Source organism: Anomaloglossus baeobatrachus, chromosome 6 (genome assembly GCF_048569485.1).
Source record: "Anomaloglossus baeobatrachus isolate aAnoBae1 chromosome 6, aAnoBae1.hap1, whole genome shotgun sequence".
NCBI lineage: Eukaryota > Metazoa > Chordata > Amphibia > Anura > Aromobatidae > Anomaloglossus > Anomaloglossus baeobatrachus.
The window spans coordinates 60,360,832-60,380,821 of record NC_134358.1 but is presented as its reverse complement, the minus strand read 5'-3'; the positions used below and the strand labels follow the sequence as shown (position 1 = coordinate 60,380,821).

At 42.1% G+C, this 19,990-nt stretch overlaps 1 protein-coding gene across 7 annotated transcripts in view; it reads right to left on the bottom strand.

Annotated features, from left to right (window-relative positions):
- CSMD3 (CUB and Sushi multiple domains 3) overlaps positions 1-19,990 on the bottom strand; it is a 2,007,504-nt gene that overhangs the window by 73,414 nt on the left and 1,914,100 nt on the right. For all 7 annotated transcript variants that reach the window (XM_075352941.1, XM_075352934.1, XM_075352935.1 and 4 more), the window contains one exon: positions 776-949. In XM_075352941.1, coding sequence (XP_075209056.1) covers positions 776-949 — 174 coding nt within the window. The remainder of the gene's footprint in view (positions 1-775; positions 950-19,990) is intronic.

Here is a 19,990-nt window from a genome sequence, read left to right as displayed (position 1 = left end):
ATGTGGTTTCTGGCCATAGAAGGTCACAGCATCTGGCTGCGCAGAATGCTCCCTGACTTTCCATTGTTCCTGCTGTCAGTATTCATTGGTATAGGCAGCTTCACTGCTGGATTCATCTCTTCCCCTTTTGTACCCAGCAGGAGCTCATCTTCCACCCAGGTACTGATCACTAGCATTCTCTTGTTGCTTATATACCCCTTCCTTCCTTGGACTGATGCTGGTGATACTTCCAGTTCATTCAAGCCTTGGTTGCAAGCAGGTAGTTTGTACTCCTCTGTGGTATTGTTGCTACCGGTGTCATCTTTGGATTATCAGTTCATGCATTTCCCACCTGTATGTTCCCCTGGTGTTTAGTAGGTTGACAAAGAGCTCATCTCATCCATTCCCTATTTAGGGTCAGGCACTAGGGATACCTAGGGTCAGGTATCCGGTTCGGCGCATAGGTGGGGAACCTATCTAGGGTGGTGAAGGACCCCAGGGACCAGCAGTAGGTAGGGTCAGTGGTCACCATCTTTCTTTTCCCTAGAAACAGGGTTTATCTTCCCTTTCACTGTTCACTTGGTAGTTCCCCGTACCTAGTGTGGCATGTAATGCTCAGATTTGTAGGTAATCTACAACTTAGTGGTAATAGCTTCCTCAACCCATGGATAAGGGTTTTGATATTTACATACAAAATATGTCATTGATTTTTAAGTTAAAGTCCTTTCATGTCTACTGATATTTTTTTGAGAAATCAGATGAGGCATGACGGACTGCTATAGCAGTTTGTCTTTACCTATACAACGTGGAGAGGAGCCGCTCCAACTTCCATCCGCTTGACATACCCTAGTGCCGGAACCAACCAGAATAAAGGATGGATTGCAAACAAAGGATACTTCTGACTGGAAGATAAAGCTTTTGCCTTCTCGCTTGCCTTTTGCAGGTATTCCGGGATCACCACAAAATTTTGCTGTAGGGAAAGATGAAAATTGTTATTGGGAAACAGATCATTAGGAAGACTTAAAAATGATAAATATTGATTGCATTTATGATATCCAAAGGGTTGGGTTCATTCAATAAAATCCTTATGATCTTTCAGATAGCTCTATTTTTTTGTGTCCTTTGGCAACAACCAAATCCTCCTGAAATCTTCTGATATAGTTCCATAGTTTTAAAGGTTGAAAAAAAGACCTAGGACTAAACTCTCCCCTCTCCAATCCATTCTGAATGCTGCAGCCAGGATCATTTTCCTCTGCAACCGCTTCACTGATGCCTCTTCTCTTTGCCAGTCATTGCACTGGTTGCCTATCCACTACAGAATCCAACATAAACTTATCACTCTCACTCACAAAGCTCTCCACAGTTCTGCACCACCCTTCATCTCCTCCCTCATCTCTATCACCCCACCCGTGCCCTCCACTCTGCTAATGACAGAAGACGGACATCCTCAACAATTCCAACCTCCCACTCCCGTCTTCAAGATTTCTCCCGAGCTGCACCTATGCTCTGGAACACACTACCAAGAGAAATCCAATTAATTCCCAACATCCACACCTATAAGTGGGCCCTAGAAACGCATTTCTTTAGACTAGCCTATCACCTCACTGCTCTGATCTAATCTAGTCCCTTTCTGCCCTTCAAAAAACTTACTTCCAGTTCTCGTCCCCTGTACCTGTATAAATTCTGGCCAATGACGGGTTCATGCAGCTGGTTTTGAATACCCTATTAAATCGATGGTTGGACCATATATGAGAAGCTTTTCTACCCCCCCATTCACCTTTTGTGCCTCCCCTATGTCCTCATAGAATGTAAGCTTACGAGCAGGGCCCTCACTTCTCCTGGTATATTAATTTTGTTATTTTGTGTTCTCTCATATTGTCTGTACATGTCCCCTCTTAATTGTAAAGCACTGCGGAATATGTTGGCGCTATAGAAATAAAACTTATTATTATTATAGGTCCATCTAGTTCACTCTTCATGCACCAAATATACACTTTTGTCACTAAATCATCTATAACCCACAATATTGTGTGTACTGAGGAAATCATCCAGCCCTTTTTTTAAAAGCTGTTATAGTATCTGCCATTACTACCTCTTGTGGTAGGGTATTCCACAGTCTGACTGCTCTAACTGTAAAGAACCCTTTCCTATTTAGCTGTCGGAATCGCTTTTCTTCCACTCGCAGTGAGTGCCCCCTGGTCCTTATTATTGTCTTTGGAAGGAATAAGTCATGTGCCAGTCCTTTATATTGACCACACATGTATTTATACATATAAATGAGATCTCCTCTGAGACGTCTTTTTTTTCTAAGCTAAACAAGCCCAACTTTTCCAACCTCTCACCATACGGGCGGCCTCCATTCTTTGTAATAATCTAGTTGCTGCCTTTGAACTGACTCCAGCTTCTGAATGTCTTAACTTTTGATGTCCCTTTTATCATTTTTTCCTTTCTCCCAGTTTAAATTTTTTGTCATCCATAAGCGTACAGAAAGATAAAATAAACTGGGCTAGTGTTCACCCTCCGTAAGTTCTGCGTTGCCTCTCTGCTGCTGTGCCGGTGATTACTTACTGGTTACAGCACGGATGTTATGACTAGACCACTACAGACAATCACTGGGCTCATTGACTTTTGCCATCTAATTTTTAATAAAAGGCTGAGTACCAGCTCAGTTTGATATATTATACTTCCACTAGTGTTTAGACAATAACAATTTGAAATTGGAAAACCCCTTTTATCCTTTAAGCATATGTAAGGTATTTTCACATGAATTAAACTGATTTTAAGACACTGACATTTCTGCAACAAGTGTACCATGAATAAATGTCCCCTAAAACTTCCAATTTTGTTCTGAGGTATCATTCATACTTAATCAGAGAATCGATTTAAGGGATTGTTCTCAACACTGAAAATTATGACCTTTTTACAGAATAGGTATTAACTTCCTAATCAGTGGACGTCTGAAACACTGGGTCCAACATTGACCCCCAATAAGTCTATGAAATGCCCTGTTCTCACCTGAGTTTTCTAACCTTAAGGCTGCTTTACATGTGTCGATTTCTTATGCGATCGCACCCGCCCCCATCATTTGTGCGGCACGGGCAATTTCTTGCCCGTGTCGCACAATGTTATAACCCCCGTCACACGTACTTACCTCCCGAACGACCTCGCTGTGGGCGGCGAACATCCACTTCCTGAAGGGGGAGGGATATTCGGCGTCACAGCGACGTCACACAGCGGCCGGCCAATAGAAGCGGAGGGGCGGAGATGAGCGGGACGTAACATCCCGCCCACCTCCTTCCTTAAGCATTGCCGGCAGCCGCAGGTAAGCTGCAGTTCATCGTTCCCGGGGTGTCACACGGAGCGATGTGTGCTGCCTCGGGAACAATTAACAACAGGACATTTATTTTTTAGAAAATGAGCGACATGTCAACGATGAATTAGAAGGTGAGTATTTCTGCTCATTCATAGCTGTCACACGCTACGATATCACTAACGGTGCCAGATGTGCATCACTTACGACGTGACCCCGCCGACATCTCGTTAGATATATCGTAGCGTGTAAAGCCCGCTTTACTCTCATACTTCCTTACCGTTGTTTTACCTTCTTATCACTGTTGCTCCCATTGGTCTTTAGCAGTTTATGACCTAACAGATCCTTCCAGTGTTTCATGGAGTGAGCCATAGGTCACTCTACAATACAAGTCTATGAGAGCTCTCATTTATTTGCATTGAGTGCATGTGATGCTATTTCTGGCTTTCAGACAATCAGAATTGATGGGCCCAAAATGAAGACATGGGAGTGGAGTAGTGCCAAAAAAAGGTAAAAACACTAGAAGATGAAGATAAGACAAGGGGAGGGAACCTTAGATGAAAAGTAGCACTTCAGTGCTAAAAAAACAAAACACTGAAGTGGTGCTTTTATTATTTATGCAACTGTTGAAGATAGCAGAAAACAGAACTTAGCTTTCTTTCTCATTCATCATTTGCTAATGAATGAAGCAGTGGTGCACATTGTTCAGTCCCAATGAGGCAATTCAAAGCCACAGTCTCAGGATTGTTAAGGGTTCACAACAGTTAGACATCCAATGATCAAAAGTTTATCAACTACCCTACGGATAAGTCATAACTTTTGAAGCTCGAAACAAACCTTCCAGATGCCCCAGGGAATATAAACACTGCCATACCTAGCTTAAAAGGGAAGACCGAGAGTTCATTAATAGGGGTGATCGAATACCTCAAATATTCGCCAACGCCTATATTAGCCGAATAGGTCACCGCTATTCGACTATTTGTGAATATTCGTTGCGCAATGTACGTCTATGGGAAACTCGAATAGTTGCTGAATAGCTACTATTCGGGCTTCACATAGACATACATTGCGCATCGAATATTCGCATTTCGGCGACCTAATAGTCGGATATTCGCGAAGCCGAATATTGCTGAATATTTGTGATATTCGATTATCCCTAACTAAAGGAAAATGAGAGGCTCTTACATACAACCGACCAAATTATCTCACAAAAGGTCCACAGACAAGGTTTGCAATGTCACCTAATCTATCTAAGATCTTATTTGGACAAACAGAAAATACAACAATTTTCCTTCCCTTACTTACAAACTGTAAAGGGATTCGGTCAGCAGGGTTTTGCAATTTAGTTTGAGAGCAGAATAATGTAGGGGTTAAGACTCTGTTTCCAGGGATTCGATACTTATTAGGATGTTTTTTCAAAAATCTATGATGTGTGGAGATTGTTGTCCAATATTGATGTTTGCCCACAAACTTTCCCTTAACTAAGATGGCTGTGGTATGATTGCGCATGCGCGCTGTCCTCCCTACTAGCAGGTATTTCCAAAGGCATCTATACGGTGCAGGGAGGTCTCGCTTTGCGCCTGGAGACCACTGCACATGCGCCGACGATGCGGCATCAATAATGAGTATTCTCACCTGGGTGATCCTTTTGGCTATAAAAACCTGCCCGATTTCTACACACCCCTTCCCTTTAGAAAAGCGACTGCGAAACGTGCATCAGGGATGCACTGGGATGATTCTCTGATACAGCTTTAATATGGGTAATTGTCTGTTTATACCTTATTATTAGGATAATCTTTGTGCAGCCCCTTTATGTACTGTGGTCATTGTGGGACATGATTGGAGCCATATGTCCGCTATACAAACCATCTTTTTTTTCTGACTGACTTATATATTACCTGTCAGCATTTAATGTTTTCCCACTTTCACCACCTTGTGGCTTTCCAAAGATTCTTTTGAGCCATCGTGCCAATATATCTCTACATTTCTTAATAATGACCTATATATTCAGTTACATTGGTACTTGTTGAGAACCTCCCGTTTTTTGTCTTCACTTCTAATCCTCTATGATATATGTATAACTATGTATTCTATTTGATCTGTATAAGTAATAATTTTATATTTTATATGATCTAATAAACAATATCTATTTTTAATACAATTTGGGAACAATTGCCCTTTTTCCTCTTGTGGTCAATGTAATCTATTGGGGATACCCAGTATTTGGGATTATGATCCCGCAGTACTTCCATGTAAGGAAAATAACTTTCAAGTTATTAGGATGTGTGCTATAGTTTGTACACAATCTATGTTTTATTAAAAGGAGATAATCATTATAGGACAAGCCCAGACCAGATAATTTGTATAACCCCTCCTCCCACCCCTGACCACAAACTTGCTCACAATCCACAGTTTACACTTGAAGCGCCCAATCAGAGATGTCAGTGGGGTTATGTACAGTTTAGCATTTTAAGTACTGCTATATCTACAGAAATAAACAGTTTTAGCAAAACTACACCAAGTAGTCCAGTAAGTGACATCTCTGGAATCAGGCTCTCTTCTAGAGATGAGCCACCACTCTAGTGTTCGAGTTCGGTTCAGTTCGTCGAATTTGGGGTATGTTCATCGAACGTTCGTCAAACACTTTCAAACACCATTGAAAACAATGGCAGGCAAACACAAACACATACAAACATGCACAAACACGAATGCACACACACATATTATGCTCACCTTATTTTCCATTCCATCGCTGGCCTCCTGGGACTTACAGTTCACCGGTACAAGATGTGTATCGGGTAACCATTGCGACCGATGCGGGAACTTCCGCTGCCAGAGCGCTGATGTCAAAGACAGGAGCCCCTTGCCTCTGATTGGCCAGCGCGCTGCCTTTGAGTAGCGTCTGGCAGAGGAAGTTCCTCCCTCGTCGCTATGGTTACCCGATACACGTAGTTCGCCGCTACAGGATGTGTGTCGGGTAACCATTGCGACGAGGGAGGTACTTCCTCTGTCAGACGCTACTCAAAGGCAGCGCGCTGGCCAATCAGAGGCAAGCGGCTCCTGCCTTTGACGTCAGCGCTCTGGCAGCGGATGTTCCGGCATCGGTCGCGATGGTAAGCCGATACACATCTTGTACCGGCAAACTGCAAGAACCAGGAGGTCGGCGATGGAATGGAAGGTGAGGTGAGCATAATATGTGTGTGTGCATGTATGTTTGTGTATGTTTTTGTGTGCTTGTGTGTGTGTTTGTGCATTTGTGGAATGGCACTATAGGGGACCAGGATGGGACATTCAACAAGTTGTGGAAGGAATTGTCTGCATTGCAATGATTTCCTATGGGAAATTTTGCTTTGTTGAACGAGTAACTTGGTTAACAAGCACACTCCCAGAACGGATTGTTCTCGTTAACCAAGGTTCCACTGTATTAACATTGAATGACAGTATTACTGTGAAAAGCCAGTTACGCTTTTGGTGATAGAACCGTTATCAAACATAACCTCGAACTGTCGAACTTAAAGCTAATTTTTCGCGTTCATCGAACGACTCGAACATCACCTAAAGCAGGTCGAATTTGAGATTGACGAACAGTTCGATTCGAACAACGCTCATCTCTACTTTCTTCCACTACGTTATGCTGCTCTCAGATTCCACACACATTTCTAATAAAGAACCTTGTGCCAGTAATAAAATTTGAATAAAATCCTGATAAAATAATGACTAAATATTTTTTTACTTTAGATTAAAAAATATTTTCCTTTTTCCAAATTGGTAACTTCAAGAATGAATTCTAGTAGCTTGATACAAAATTAAGTAATTAATTTTTTGCTCAACCTTTTGGCCGTGGGACACAGTATGCAGTCCTAATGTATGAAAATGACTGAACAGATTAATGAAATATTCACTTTTTTGTTATAATTTGTATCCTAATGATAAAGAGTAAACCTGCCTGAATGAAATTATACAATTTGTCTGGTAAGATTGAAGGGTGACATGTGGATTTCTCTATGCAGATGAGTCCGGAGTCAGCGCTATATCACTGAGTTAGTACAAGTACCTGCTGAGAGTAATATATTAGGACACATTTTAATAGGACGGGGCAGGGGAGACCGGTCATTTGTTTTGTGTGTTGTCAAACTCCAGTTTTCTTTAATGGCGTCCTGCAGAGATTGTCCTAAGAATTTGAATAAGCCGGAGTCTAATTTGCAACTATTTGATTCACTGATGTTTCTAAAATTTTGCTGTCACTATCTGAATATGTAAAAAGTTTAATATGGAAAAAAAAGATTTTGATGTTCCTATGCTAAGTTCAGAATTAAATTAAGATTCAGATTTTTTTTTACCCCCAAAACACTACCACAATGTTTTACAGATTGGGTTTGATAATGCAGATCAGCCTTATTTACTTCATTCGGAAGAGCCACAACGCCAGTCAGACAGGTGTGACAGTGACAAAAATGGGTATTTCCCAATTAAGATCCTTCTATAAGGCCTCTTTCACACGTCAGTGATTCTGGTACGAATGTGACAGTTTTTATATGTACCAGAATCACTGACATACGCAGATCCATTATAATCAATGGGTCTGTGCACAGATCGGTGATTTTTCACTGACTGTGTCTCCATGCGGCATACACACATGTATGTGATTGCTGCACGGAGACAAGTCCATTTTACTCTGGCATCACTGATGTCCTATGGACCCCACTATGGTGTGATCCATGAAACACGTACCAGAAAAACACGGACATTGAAAATAAAAAGCATTTTAAACTCACAAGTCTCCAGCGACGCTGTGTTCTGCCTCTGCTCTCTGCAGCTTCCTGCCTGGCCAATTACTGTCATGCATATTCATTTATGCAGCACAGTTGACCCGAAAGCAGCTGCAGAGGTCAGATAGCGGTGGATGAATGCTGCATTGCAGGACTCTTCAGCACCATGGACAGCAGTAGCGGGGACACATGAGTTTATCTCCATGTGCAATCATGGGTTGCACATGGACAACCCACGTGTGCCATGAATCACTGAACATGGAGGGACATATGCATTTTTAAAACATCAATGAAAAAGTCTGTGTTTTTCACTGATGTGTGAAACAGGCCTAAACAAGTATTTCTTAAAATCTGTGCAAAGGTTTCCTTCAAACAAGATAAAATGTAGCAACTTTAATAAAGAATGGCAAAGTTAAAGAAAATCTGTCAGCAGGTTTTTGCTATGTAAGCTGAAGGCAGCATGCTGCAAGGGGTAACACAGACAATTCAGGGATGCCTGTCTTGTCAAGGTCCGATCTGTTGTTTGTTTTATGTATTTTTTTAAGCAGCAGGACTTCATACATTGCCTCATGCCTGGTATTCCGGCACACACCCTCCTCTGATTGGCACCTCCCTGTTAATCTACAATCTCTATAAATAGAGACTCTGATGAGGGCAGGACAGCTCTCCCACCTCTGCTGCATAGCCAAATCTAAAAATTCTAATTGTCAGAATGGCTGCACCCAGTAATCTAAGTGATACATCGTTGGATTCAGGATCTCTTTGCCTATACCATGCTGCTCTCAGATGAGGTAGCAAAAACCTGCTGACAGATTCCCTTTAATCAAGCTTTCCTTAATAGCATATTGAGAAGTCTGATTTTTGGAGTGCTATATGTGGTTTTCACGGATTGCATTCATATCTGTAATAGTCTATGTTGGTGATTTTTTTCTGTGGTCAGATCAAAATTGGCAATGTAAGTCTTTGGGACATGGAAAAATCACAGTTGTGTGGTCTAATTTCACACACTGTCAGAAGGGAGAAGGTGGAAATACATTTTTTTTCTTCATGTATGAGAAAAACTGATGACACATATCACACACTAATGAAACTCTGGTCAAAGCCCAATCCAAATAATTGGTTTGTCTATCTTGTATGGGGAAAAATTGGATGTCTGAATGAGTCCTCATGCTTCCCTCCCATGGAACGTGTTTGCTGTGGATCTCCGGCAGCAGAGGTCCCGCAATGATACCTGAAATAGATATACTGCTGTGGACATCATTGCCAAAAAGATGTGGGGAAGCTATACTTTTCATCCTTTGTGTGGCAAAAGATGAAACATGCACATAAATCAGCAGACTAAACTGACCCTGGGGAACACAAATTTGCAGGGTCCGGTTGACCTGACATCACAGAAGCCTGCCCCAGTCTCCGTGAGTCACTGGACTGTGGGCGGAGTTTCATTGCTTGTCACAGCCCAGCATCGCTCCTGCTTGCTGAGCTCTGCAGTGAAGGAGAGAGAAGGGAGATGCTGGGCTGTGATGTGCAAGGAAATGCGACCCCCAGCCCAGTCACTCATGGAGACTGGGTCCAGCCTCGTTGATATCAAGTCAACTGGAAGAGACGTGATGTCAACAAACATCAGAGATCATGGAGCCTGGGGGTCACGCGATGTGGATGAGTGGACTGCAATAGCGCCACTCAAAGCCACTATTGTCAACACAAGGTATTTGAGAATAGCCTTGTTTCTCAATGTTATATCGATGTGGCCAGTAATACTAACTAATGAACCACCCCTTTAAAGGTTTTGAACTTAATAGAAAAAGGATGCTGATCCTGTCTACCAAAAAAGTTAACCTTAACACAGAAAAAGATGGAAGCCTGATACTTTTTCAAAGGTGAGTATAAAAGGAAGGAGCCAGGTATATGATACTGGGTGGCATTACATGTATCTGCCATAACATCACACATCATCAGGTACCCGGTTCCTTCCTCATGCAAATGTCCTTGGAAAAGATCGTTACACTGGTCAAAATGTTGGAATTTATCAATTTTCATTGATGTCGAATACTAAAAAATATATTTACATTTGCAAAAGCATCAAGCCTTCATCGTTTTCTGTGTTGAGGTTCCCTCTTATTGTTGGACGCAGCTAGTGAGCAAATTTGCACAATTGGCGGTAATGGCCCGCTGAGCGGTAGGTCCCTGCTGGCTCCCAGCACAGTGCAGTGATGAAGCCAGAGCCAGCAATGACAGATAATAACCAAAGATTTGCAACAGCTGGCGGCAAAGTCACTCTTGCAAATCATGTCCTATACGCCCACATAGTGGTGATATCATGATTAGGCTGGAGAAAATAACACCCCCACAACTAATCACCCACTAATTAGCATAACACAGGACAAACTATAAAAATGATTTTATGACTATAGACAAAACAACAATTCACTAAAAGGGGTTTGGGGGTAATCTGAGAAACCTGACAGGTTCCCCTTAATTATTGCCTTTATATTATAAATCTTTTTATTGGTGCTGTTTTTCCGGCTGAATAAATTTGGGATGAAGGCAAGAGCAAATCAAGTATCACAATGTTATTTTGAATGGTTAAGGCAGAAGAGTCAGTACAAAGCGAAACCAAAAAATGAGCAGGAGTATAAGGCCGCTCTTATATCAGCGGTAATTTGCCGGAAAACCGGATACGGCACAAATGCGTTTCAGTTCCATTCATTCACAATGATATCGCAGCAAGATGCGGTCACATGCGGTCATGTGCGACGCATGGATCGGACTTTCTAGCAAAATAACGCTGATGTGAGAGTGGCCTCACTTGGTATACATGGAACATATTGGAGCATGTTCACACTGGGGCTATATAACAGGCAAAACCAGAAATAGAAAGAAAATGATCATTTGCTCTGCATTAAGCAAATAGTAATAGTACATAGAAATAATATAGAGTACTTAGTACTCACTGTTTCTTATTAAAATAGCATAAAAGCTATCTCACTGCAACAAAGTGTACCCCAATCGGGATGCCCCTTTCCTCTAGTATTAATACCTTACCTTGGGTCAATCGACCTCAATGTAGATGGAGGCCAACTGGGCAGACACGTACCCTTCAGAAGTACACCTTGTGGGTACCCCTTAGTGTAGAACTTGCAGTTTGGTGGCTATTATGTGTTTTTGATCAAAAACCAGTGTTCACTAAGTACCCTTTGTGTCACGGTCTTCTCTGCTTGAGAGTTTTGACAGGATCAGGCCCCACACATTAAACAAGTTTGGGATTCTTTTGGCACACCAGTTTTTGTTGCAGCAGCAGACTCTGCAAGGTAGCTCAGCTGTTCCTGCTGATGTCCACTTCTGGCCTGGATACAAACCCTCTCCTTCCAGCAGGGAGTGACGGTTATCAAGGATCATTCTGGAGCTGGGCTCAGAAGTGGATGGAGGCTTTTCTTGCTGCTGCTGTAGTCTGCTGCTTCTTTGTGTGGAAGTGTAACCCTGGTGTTGGTACTTTCCCTTTTCCCTTCTCGGTACCTGTACACCACCATGTGTTTCCCTTGTTGTTTGTGAGCTGTTATTGCCCCCCCATCTGTTGTTCATATAGATGGAGTTTTTTTTTTTTTCTCCGGCCTGGTCTGTCCCCTTAGGGGCTTGGTGTGGAGAGGACATTACCATCAGGGCCAGGACAGGAGATACAGAGAGGCTGGGGGCTCATACATTCCTACCTTCAAGCGTAATTGTGGGTTGAGGGCAAGCCGAGGGTACCTCCCTAGCTTGATGGTAAGTGGCAGGGGTCCCCCCTTCCACTCACTGTCCAATTCCAGTCACATAAGCTGTGACACTATGTTATTTATAGGTACTATTACTATTTACTCACTGAAGGGTAAAGGTAATTTTATTTCTTATTATCTTAGGTTTGGAAGTGTCAATATGTCACATTTACTAAGAGTTAAGATATACCATATGTACAAACTTTGGAACATGTTATTTTTTTAAAGAATTACTTTTTGGGGGAGGAAATGCATAAAATACACCCAAAAGAGATATTAATAACATATATATAGTTTGAAGATAAAGAATCCAGCTCCCCCTGGAGACCGCTCAGTTACGTTAAGAAGGAATGATCCAGCTTCCAGATTTTTTTTCCCTTTATAATAAAATTCTTCTTTATTGTTAATAATGTCTTTAAAATCATCCAAGAAAATATCACGATTTATGAGTAATATAGCAGGTCCATAGGAGATGTAAAGGCCGCTATTCACGCTGCGACATCGCTAGCAATGTCGCTAGCTATCACATCCGCCCCCGTCGTTTGTGCATCACGGGCAAATTGCTGCCTGTGGCGAACAATATCGCCGGTACATGTCACACCAACTTACCTTCCTAACTACGTCGCTGTGGCCAGCGAACAAACTCTTTTTTAAGGGGGAGGTTTGTATGGCATCACAGCGACATCACACAGCAGCCCACCAATAGAAGCGGAGGGGCGGAGAGCAGCCGCATTAATGAGATGCCCACCTCGTTGCCGGAGGACAGAGGATTGCTGTTGTTCCTCGTTCCCGTGGTGTCACACGTAGCGATGTGTGCTGCCTCAGGAATGATAAACAACCTGCGTCCAGATCGAGTATCAATAGTTCTGAAATGAACGGCGTGTCAACAATCAACGATTTTGGGCACTTTTCGGATCGTTAGCGATAACTGGTGTCACACGCAACGACGCCGCTAACGAGGCCGGATGTGCGTCACGAATTCTGTGACCCCAGCTATATCTCGTTAGTAATGCCACTGCATGTAAAGCGGCCTTTAGGCTCATCCTAGATGCGTCACCAAGTCAGAGTGTTACGCTCGAAACACATCTGGTGTGAGCCTTACATCTCCTATGGACCTGCTATATTACTCATGAATCATGCAATATTTTCTTGGATGATTTTAAAGAAATTACCAATAAAGGTGGATTTTATTATAAAGGAAAATTCTGGACGCTGGATCATTTCTTCTTGTTTTGTATTAATAATATACACTGTCAAATATAAAAGTACAATACTATCGCCTTCGATATCCTCCCCAGATAAAATGTTCTGGTCTGTCGCGTAGTGAAGCTCCATCCCTCAGTCTGACACATAATATCTTTTTGCTACTTTATTAGAAAAGACTGCATTTTTTTTCTTTGCCTTTTCTGTAATTCTTAGTCCTCATTAATCGTTCCTTCATACCAAAGCTTTAAATGTTTTAAAAATCCCTCAGGATTTAAAGAAGAAAAAGGAAAGTAGTTAATGCCCAAACCCACTACAAAGAATTCTTTTGATGAAAAATGAAACCGTAATCTTTCATTAATGTAACATTTTGAAAATAAGGGTTATAAGGCAGAGGTGCTTGTCAAGCTGCCATCATACCACTGAACACTTGAAACATCTTTCTCGATATGCGCTCTACCAGAATAAATTACCATTCCCATTCATTGGCAGTAACTAGAAAACTGGAGACTATGGTGCCATTCACGTCCTTCACAATGCCGTACAAGAAGCAAACCTCAACCTTACTGTTTTCGGTTTATTTATTATCATGAACTGGGCTATTTTGAGATTTTCTTAAAGTCAAGAAACCGTTAGGGAATAAATAGATACCTTGATTTTCTCAAGTCAGGGGCTTAGCATCTGCCCTGAGTACTGTGCGTTTAAAAAAGAAATGGGAATGATGGGTGGTTGACTACCAAGGCATAACGTGAAGCTCATGAGCCTCAATGCAATATCTCTAAAATGGCTCCAATCTACAGTACCATGCGTATATAGAATACTGGTCAACTTACTCTATGTGGAAACGGGGCTGTTTATCCCTATAGGATTTAGCAAGTCTACCAAAAAATACAGCCAGGGTTTAAGAATTGTAGACACTGAACACATGAACCACTCACCACAGTAGGAGTCAGCCTGATTAATTCCTCCAGATAAATATCCTCGGTCCCAGCACGGTTCACGGCAGCCAGCCATATATAGACAAGAAGCAAGCAGGGGAAGGATCCAGCTCAGACTCAAAGGATTTGAATAAAAGGCATTTCTTTATTTCAACTTATTAAAAACAATATATCAAAAAAAAAAGTATAATGACAGATGGTAGATGAAGAAAAAATCTATGCATTTCAGCGGTACGCCTTCATCAGAATAACCTGATGAAGGCGTACCACCGAAACGCGTAGTTTTTTTCTTCATCTACCATCTTTTTTTGGATAGATTCTTTTTAATAAGTTGAAATAAAGAAATACATTTAATTCAAATCCTTGAAGTCTGAGCTGGATCCTTCTCCTGCTTGCTTCAAGTTTTACGAAATCTCATAAGGCTGAAATTTGCTCAGTATGACAACTTTTATGGCTGCCATTTTTTTGTATACTTTTCATCAAAAATCTGAAAATGTTGAAGTCTAAACAAAGGGGACATTTATTTTTACCTTATACCAACAAAAATACCCGTTAAAAACAATATCTTTATTAATACCTACAAACACACACACACCAAACAACACCAGTATATACTAAAACCATGATATTGCACGCAATAATGGAAGGGGCTAAGTAGCGGGAGATTAACCCTATGACCGCTAGGACGTAATTTTACAGCCTGCGGTCGTGAAGGGGTTAGTCAAATGCTGAAAAAAGATGCAGCATGTCAGTTGTTTCGGCTTTCTTTCCTGCGTTTTTCTTATCTCAATAGATAAGAAGAAGCATGAAAAAGAAACATGAACAGAAGCATGAAAAAGAAACATGAACAGAAGCATGAAAAAGAAACATGAAAAAACATGAAAAAAACCTGCAAAGCAGCATGGAAAAGAAACATGAAAAGAAGCATGAAAAAGAAACATGAACAGAAGCATGAAAAAGAAACATGAAAATAAGCATGGAAAAGAAGCATGAACAAAAAGCATGAAAAAAACCATGAAAAGCAGCATGAAAAAGAAACATGAACAGAAGCATGAAAAAGAAACATGAAAAGAAGCATGAAAAAGAAGGATGAAAAAAGCATGAAAAAAACATGAGAAGCAGCATGGAAAAGAAACATGAAAAGAAGCATGAAAAAGAATCATGAAAAGAAGATGAAAAAAGCATAAAAAGAAGCAGAAAAACGTGCTTTTGATCAGCTTTTTTCTTTCCGAAACATGTTTTTTTTGTGCATAAAAAAATCTGCTATGTGGGCACATAGCCTCATACATTTTGAAATAAGATTTTATGCATAATTGTGCTGTTACATATGTTTTTGCATGATCAGTTTCCCAATAATAATAACTTTGTTGAGTTGTTTTTTAGATCATTGCATTGTAGAAGATGAATCCTTTAAAATGAGACTATTGCACAATATTTCTAGTAACCCCTATAAAGTTTCTGTCATGACACAGCATAGCAAAGAAAGCTCTATATAGACAAGGAACAAGCAAGGGTCCGCCACCACATATTAACAGGAAACCAGTAAGCTACTGAAAACAGCTCAGGAACAGAGTAAAAGATGAGAATACTCAAGGGTACCGGATAAGTAAAGTAGAATATCGGCAAAGTTACTTAAGAAAATAATGTTTTCAACTAACTCTTTGATTAATTGTAGCATTCAGCTTTGCATGCATGCGTAGGAGGCAGCAGAATATGTAACGATTTTGCATTCTATTGTTTTTTTTCTATTATTATTATGCTATTCTAGTAAATATGACCTTCTATTATCAGGAGGTTGAATAGAATAAAAGAATTGTATGTGTGACAGCACAATGCTTTGCACATTTCAATGTTGATTATATGTTTGTTTCTGACTCCGATCAGTATGCATAGCGAAAAAATCATTTAGCCGTATTCACATAAAACAGCAGGAGTTATTTCCAAGTTTGTTTATTGACTTGATACATTTATTTACATGGAGATTACACGCGAATATCGGGGCCGCTCTTACTATTCATCTCATGTCCCAGATACCATTGCATTTCTAAAAGTAAATCACATAATCTCCTCACACTGAATAATAGATCACAGAGCAGCTGGCAAGAAGTCATAGCTGGAAAGTAATGTCTTGGTTAACTGACCATTCCATACTGAGCCTCGCCGCGTGATGACAATCGCAGATCTAGCCGGACTCGCACGGATCCGTCACATACAGCCCTGGTCCATGAATTCAATGCCATCAAGTCAAAAACTTAATTACAAATAGATATAAAAGTCTAAATTGAAATGTGAATACACATTTTTATTGTGAGCAAATAAATGAGCATGTTTTGTTTGACACAATGTGCACCCGTGGTTATAATTTTCTTCGCCTAAGGCTCTAGTCACATTTGCAATTACAGCTTCCGTTGAGATTCCTTTCATCTTTTTCAGTGTTTTTAAGGCAAATGTCATTTGCATCACTGGAATACAGGAATGCTAATGGACTCCATTATCGCCAAGCTAAAGGATTTACCAGACCCTAGTCCAACAATGGCCTTGTCAGTAGTCCATTTCCTTCAGATCAAGGCACCGCAAACCTTCTACTACTTGCCACATCCCTGGGACCATTTCTTATTAGTAGCCTGGCATTATGTTTCAACATGACATGTGATTATTAGTGATGAGCGATCGCTACCATGCTCAAATGTTTGTTACTCATAGAAGTTGGATGCTCGGACGGGCTCAATTTGTGTGTCAGAGTATAAAGTCAATGGGGAACTCAAGAAATTTACCTGAAAATCTTTCGGAAAAATGCTTGAGCTCTACATTGACTTCCATTACACTTGGTTCACAATTTGAGCCCGTCCTAACGTCTGACTGCTCGTTACGAATACCGAGCACCCGAGCATGGTAGTGCTTGCTCATCGCTAGTTACGAGCACCCGAGCATGGTAGTGCTCACACATCACTAGTTATGAGTACCGAGCACCTGAGCATGGTAGTGCTTGCTCATCGCTAGTTACGAGCACCCGAGCATGGTAGTGCTTGCTCATCGCTAGTTACGAGCACTCGAGCATGGTAGTGCTCACACATCACTAGTTACGGGTACCAAGCACCTGAGCATGGCAGTGCTCACTCATCACTAGTTATAAGTATCGAGCACCCGAGCATGGTAGTGCTCGCTGATCACTAGTTATGAGTCACGAGCACCCGAGCATGGTAGTGCTCCCTCATCACTAGTTATGAGTACCAAGCACCTGAGCATGATAGTTCCTGCTCATCCCTGGTTACAAGTACCAAGCATTTGAGCATGGTAGTGCCTGCTCATCGCTAGAAACGAGGACCGAGTACTCGAGCATGGTAGTGGTCACTCATCGCTAGTTGCAAGTACCGAGCACTCGATCATAGTAGTGCTCGCTCATCACTAGTTATGAGTACCAAGTACCTGAGCATGGTAGTGCTCACTCATCACTGGTACCTGCAATTAAGAAGAAATACAGGTGATGTTGCAGATAGTTTGAGGTTCCAATTACTTTGGTCCAGCTGCAATAAACTACAAACATGACCAGAGTCATTTTAGTCTTCTTACTCGATTCTCTCATTCAGTTCCATTGAAACAGGTCCTGAATAGGTGTCATGGTAGTACTCTCTCCAAACAAGAATGAAGTTAACTAAATAAAGTGAATGGTATAAAATAACCAAAAGCTTAAGGCCCCCATAAACATTAGACTATTGTTGTCCGAACTCTCTGATATCATCAGGTTTGGTAGGCAGCTGATGATAGTCGACAAATATATTGATCTGCATGTACAATTTTAGACTGCCAATCACTTTGCTCCCTGAGTTAAGCGATCAACAGACATGTCTGTTGACAGCTTTTTCATAGAGAACACAGGGGGGCTCGGTCAAACAAGGTACGGAAGAGTCATGCGAGATAACTGTCAGCTGAGCAATCAGCAAAAGCATTGTTTGGCCAAAAGCATCTAATGTATATAGCTGGCTTCACACTCAACTGATAAGTCCTTTGCTACTCCAGTATCATTGCTCAGAAGTGCCCAACAAGCTTTGTTTACTTAGCTGAAATATTGATGTGTCCATTTATTTATATGACCACTGCAACCAATGACTGGCACCAGCAATCAGCGTGGTTTCACATGAGCTATCCCTAATAAAAAAGGGCTACAGAAGGCTTTTAACCAGAATCAATCTTAATATTAATTGCTTGACTGTTTTATTTCGAGTCTCTATTGTACCGGTATTAGATTACATCAAAATTTATTGTTATTGTTCATTGGAATTATTTTGGGAAAAGTTAATTACCTTGGACTTTAAAAATGATGGCCTATTGAAATGATATGCCATAAATATTTGAACATTTTGTCCTGAATCATCTTTGTAAGCATTGTGTCTCCTTCGGGGAGGGGCGTGACTATCATCATCATCATCATCATAGATGCTTGTAATTGCACTGGAGCCTAGGGAGCCCAAAAGGTCCTATATGAAAACGTTGTTACTATTGAAGACCTACGATAGTTGGAGGCCTTGTCCGAAATACTTCATTGATGGCTACAAGCTTCAGGTTAAGGTACCGTCACACTAAGCGACGCTCCAGCGATCCCACCAGCAACTTGACCTGGCAGGGATCGCTGGAGCGTCGCTACACGGGTTGCTGGTGAGCTGTCACACAGGCAGATCTCACCAGCAACCAGTGACCAGCCCCCAGCCAGCAGCGATGCGTGGAAGCGATGCTGCGCTTGGTAACTAAGGAAAATATCGGGTAACCAACCTGATGTTTACCTTGGTTACCAGCGCACACAGTTAGCGCTGGCTCCCTGCACTCCTAGCCAGAGTACACATCTGGTTAATTACCCGATGTGTAGTCTGGCTATGTGTGCAGGGAGCCGGCTTCTGTGGACGCTGGTAACGAAGGTAAATATCTAGTAACCAAGGAAAGGGCTTCTTGGTTACCCGATATTTACATTGGTTACCAGCGTCCGCAGAAGCCGGCTCCTGCTGCCTGCACATTTAGTTGTTGCTCTGTCGCTGTCACACACAGTGATGTGCGCTTCACAGCGGGAGAGCAACAACTAAAAAATGGTCCTAGACATTCAGCAGCAATCAACAACCTCACAGCAGGGGCCAGGTTGTTGCTGGATGTCACACACAGCAACATCGCTAGCAAGTTGTGCCTCAGCAGCGATGTTGCTAGCGATGTTGCTTAGTGTGACGGTACCTTTACGCCACTGGTCTCCTTCAGTGTTTACCTAGGGCCAAGATGAGTGATTGTGCCTCACACTGCAGTTCCTGCATTTTCCAATCACTTTCTTGATAATGTTGGAGCCAAAAGCTGGGTTTACACACTGAGACTTTCTAGCGATCCAACCTGCGATCTCAACCTAGCCGGGATCGCTAAAAAGTCTCTGGTGAGCTGTCAAACAGACAGACCTGGCCAACGACCTAACAGCGATCCGGACCTGCAGAGCGACTAGCTGGTCGTTGGGGACGTGTCAAAAAAGCAGGTGAACTTCACCCGACTTCGTTTAATGCCGCGCGGCTCTGTCTGTGTGCCGTGTAAATAAATAAATAATTAAAGGGGTGGTTCACCCATTTTTTTTATTTTCTGTCGAAGTTCTACTTACAATTCTAGGTATTTTCTCCATTGGCTTGTATTTCCATTTCTGGCACTGAGCGGCGCTATGCTGCACGCTCAGTGCCTGTCACATGACCCCCTGGAGCTGTGGCCGCCGGCATCCTCTGACGTCCCGGCATTTCCGGGCTCTCAAACAAGACGGGTACGTCACAGGATGCCGGCGCCACTCAGATTGAGTGACAGGGCTGTGGGCGTGACTACCGCACGTCACAGCTCAGCATCGAGGGGAGGATCCGGAGGACGTCAGTGTGGAGCCGGCGTCCTGCAGATGGTGAGACACGGGGCGCCAGTGTGCAGTACAGGGGGGGGGGGGTCTTCAGCTGAATACCCCCTGCACGTAAGTATGTGATCACACTGTCCACCCGCCCGCTCTGCTGCGATGTCAGGAGAGCTGCCGGTGTCGGGCAGTGT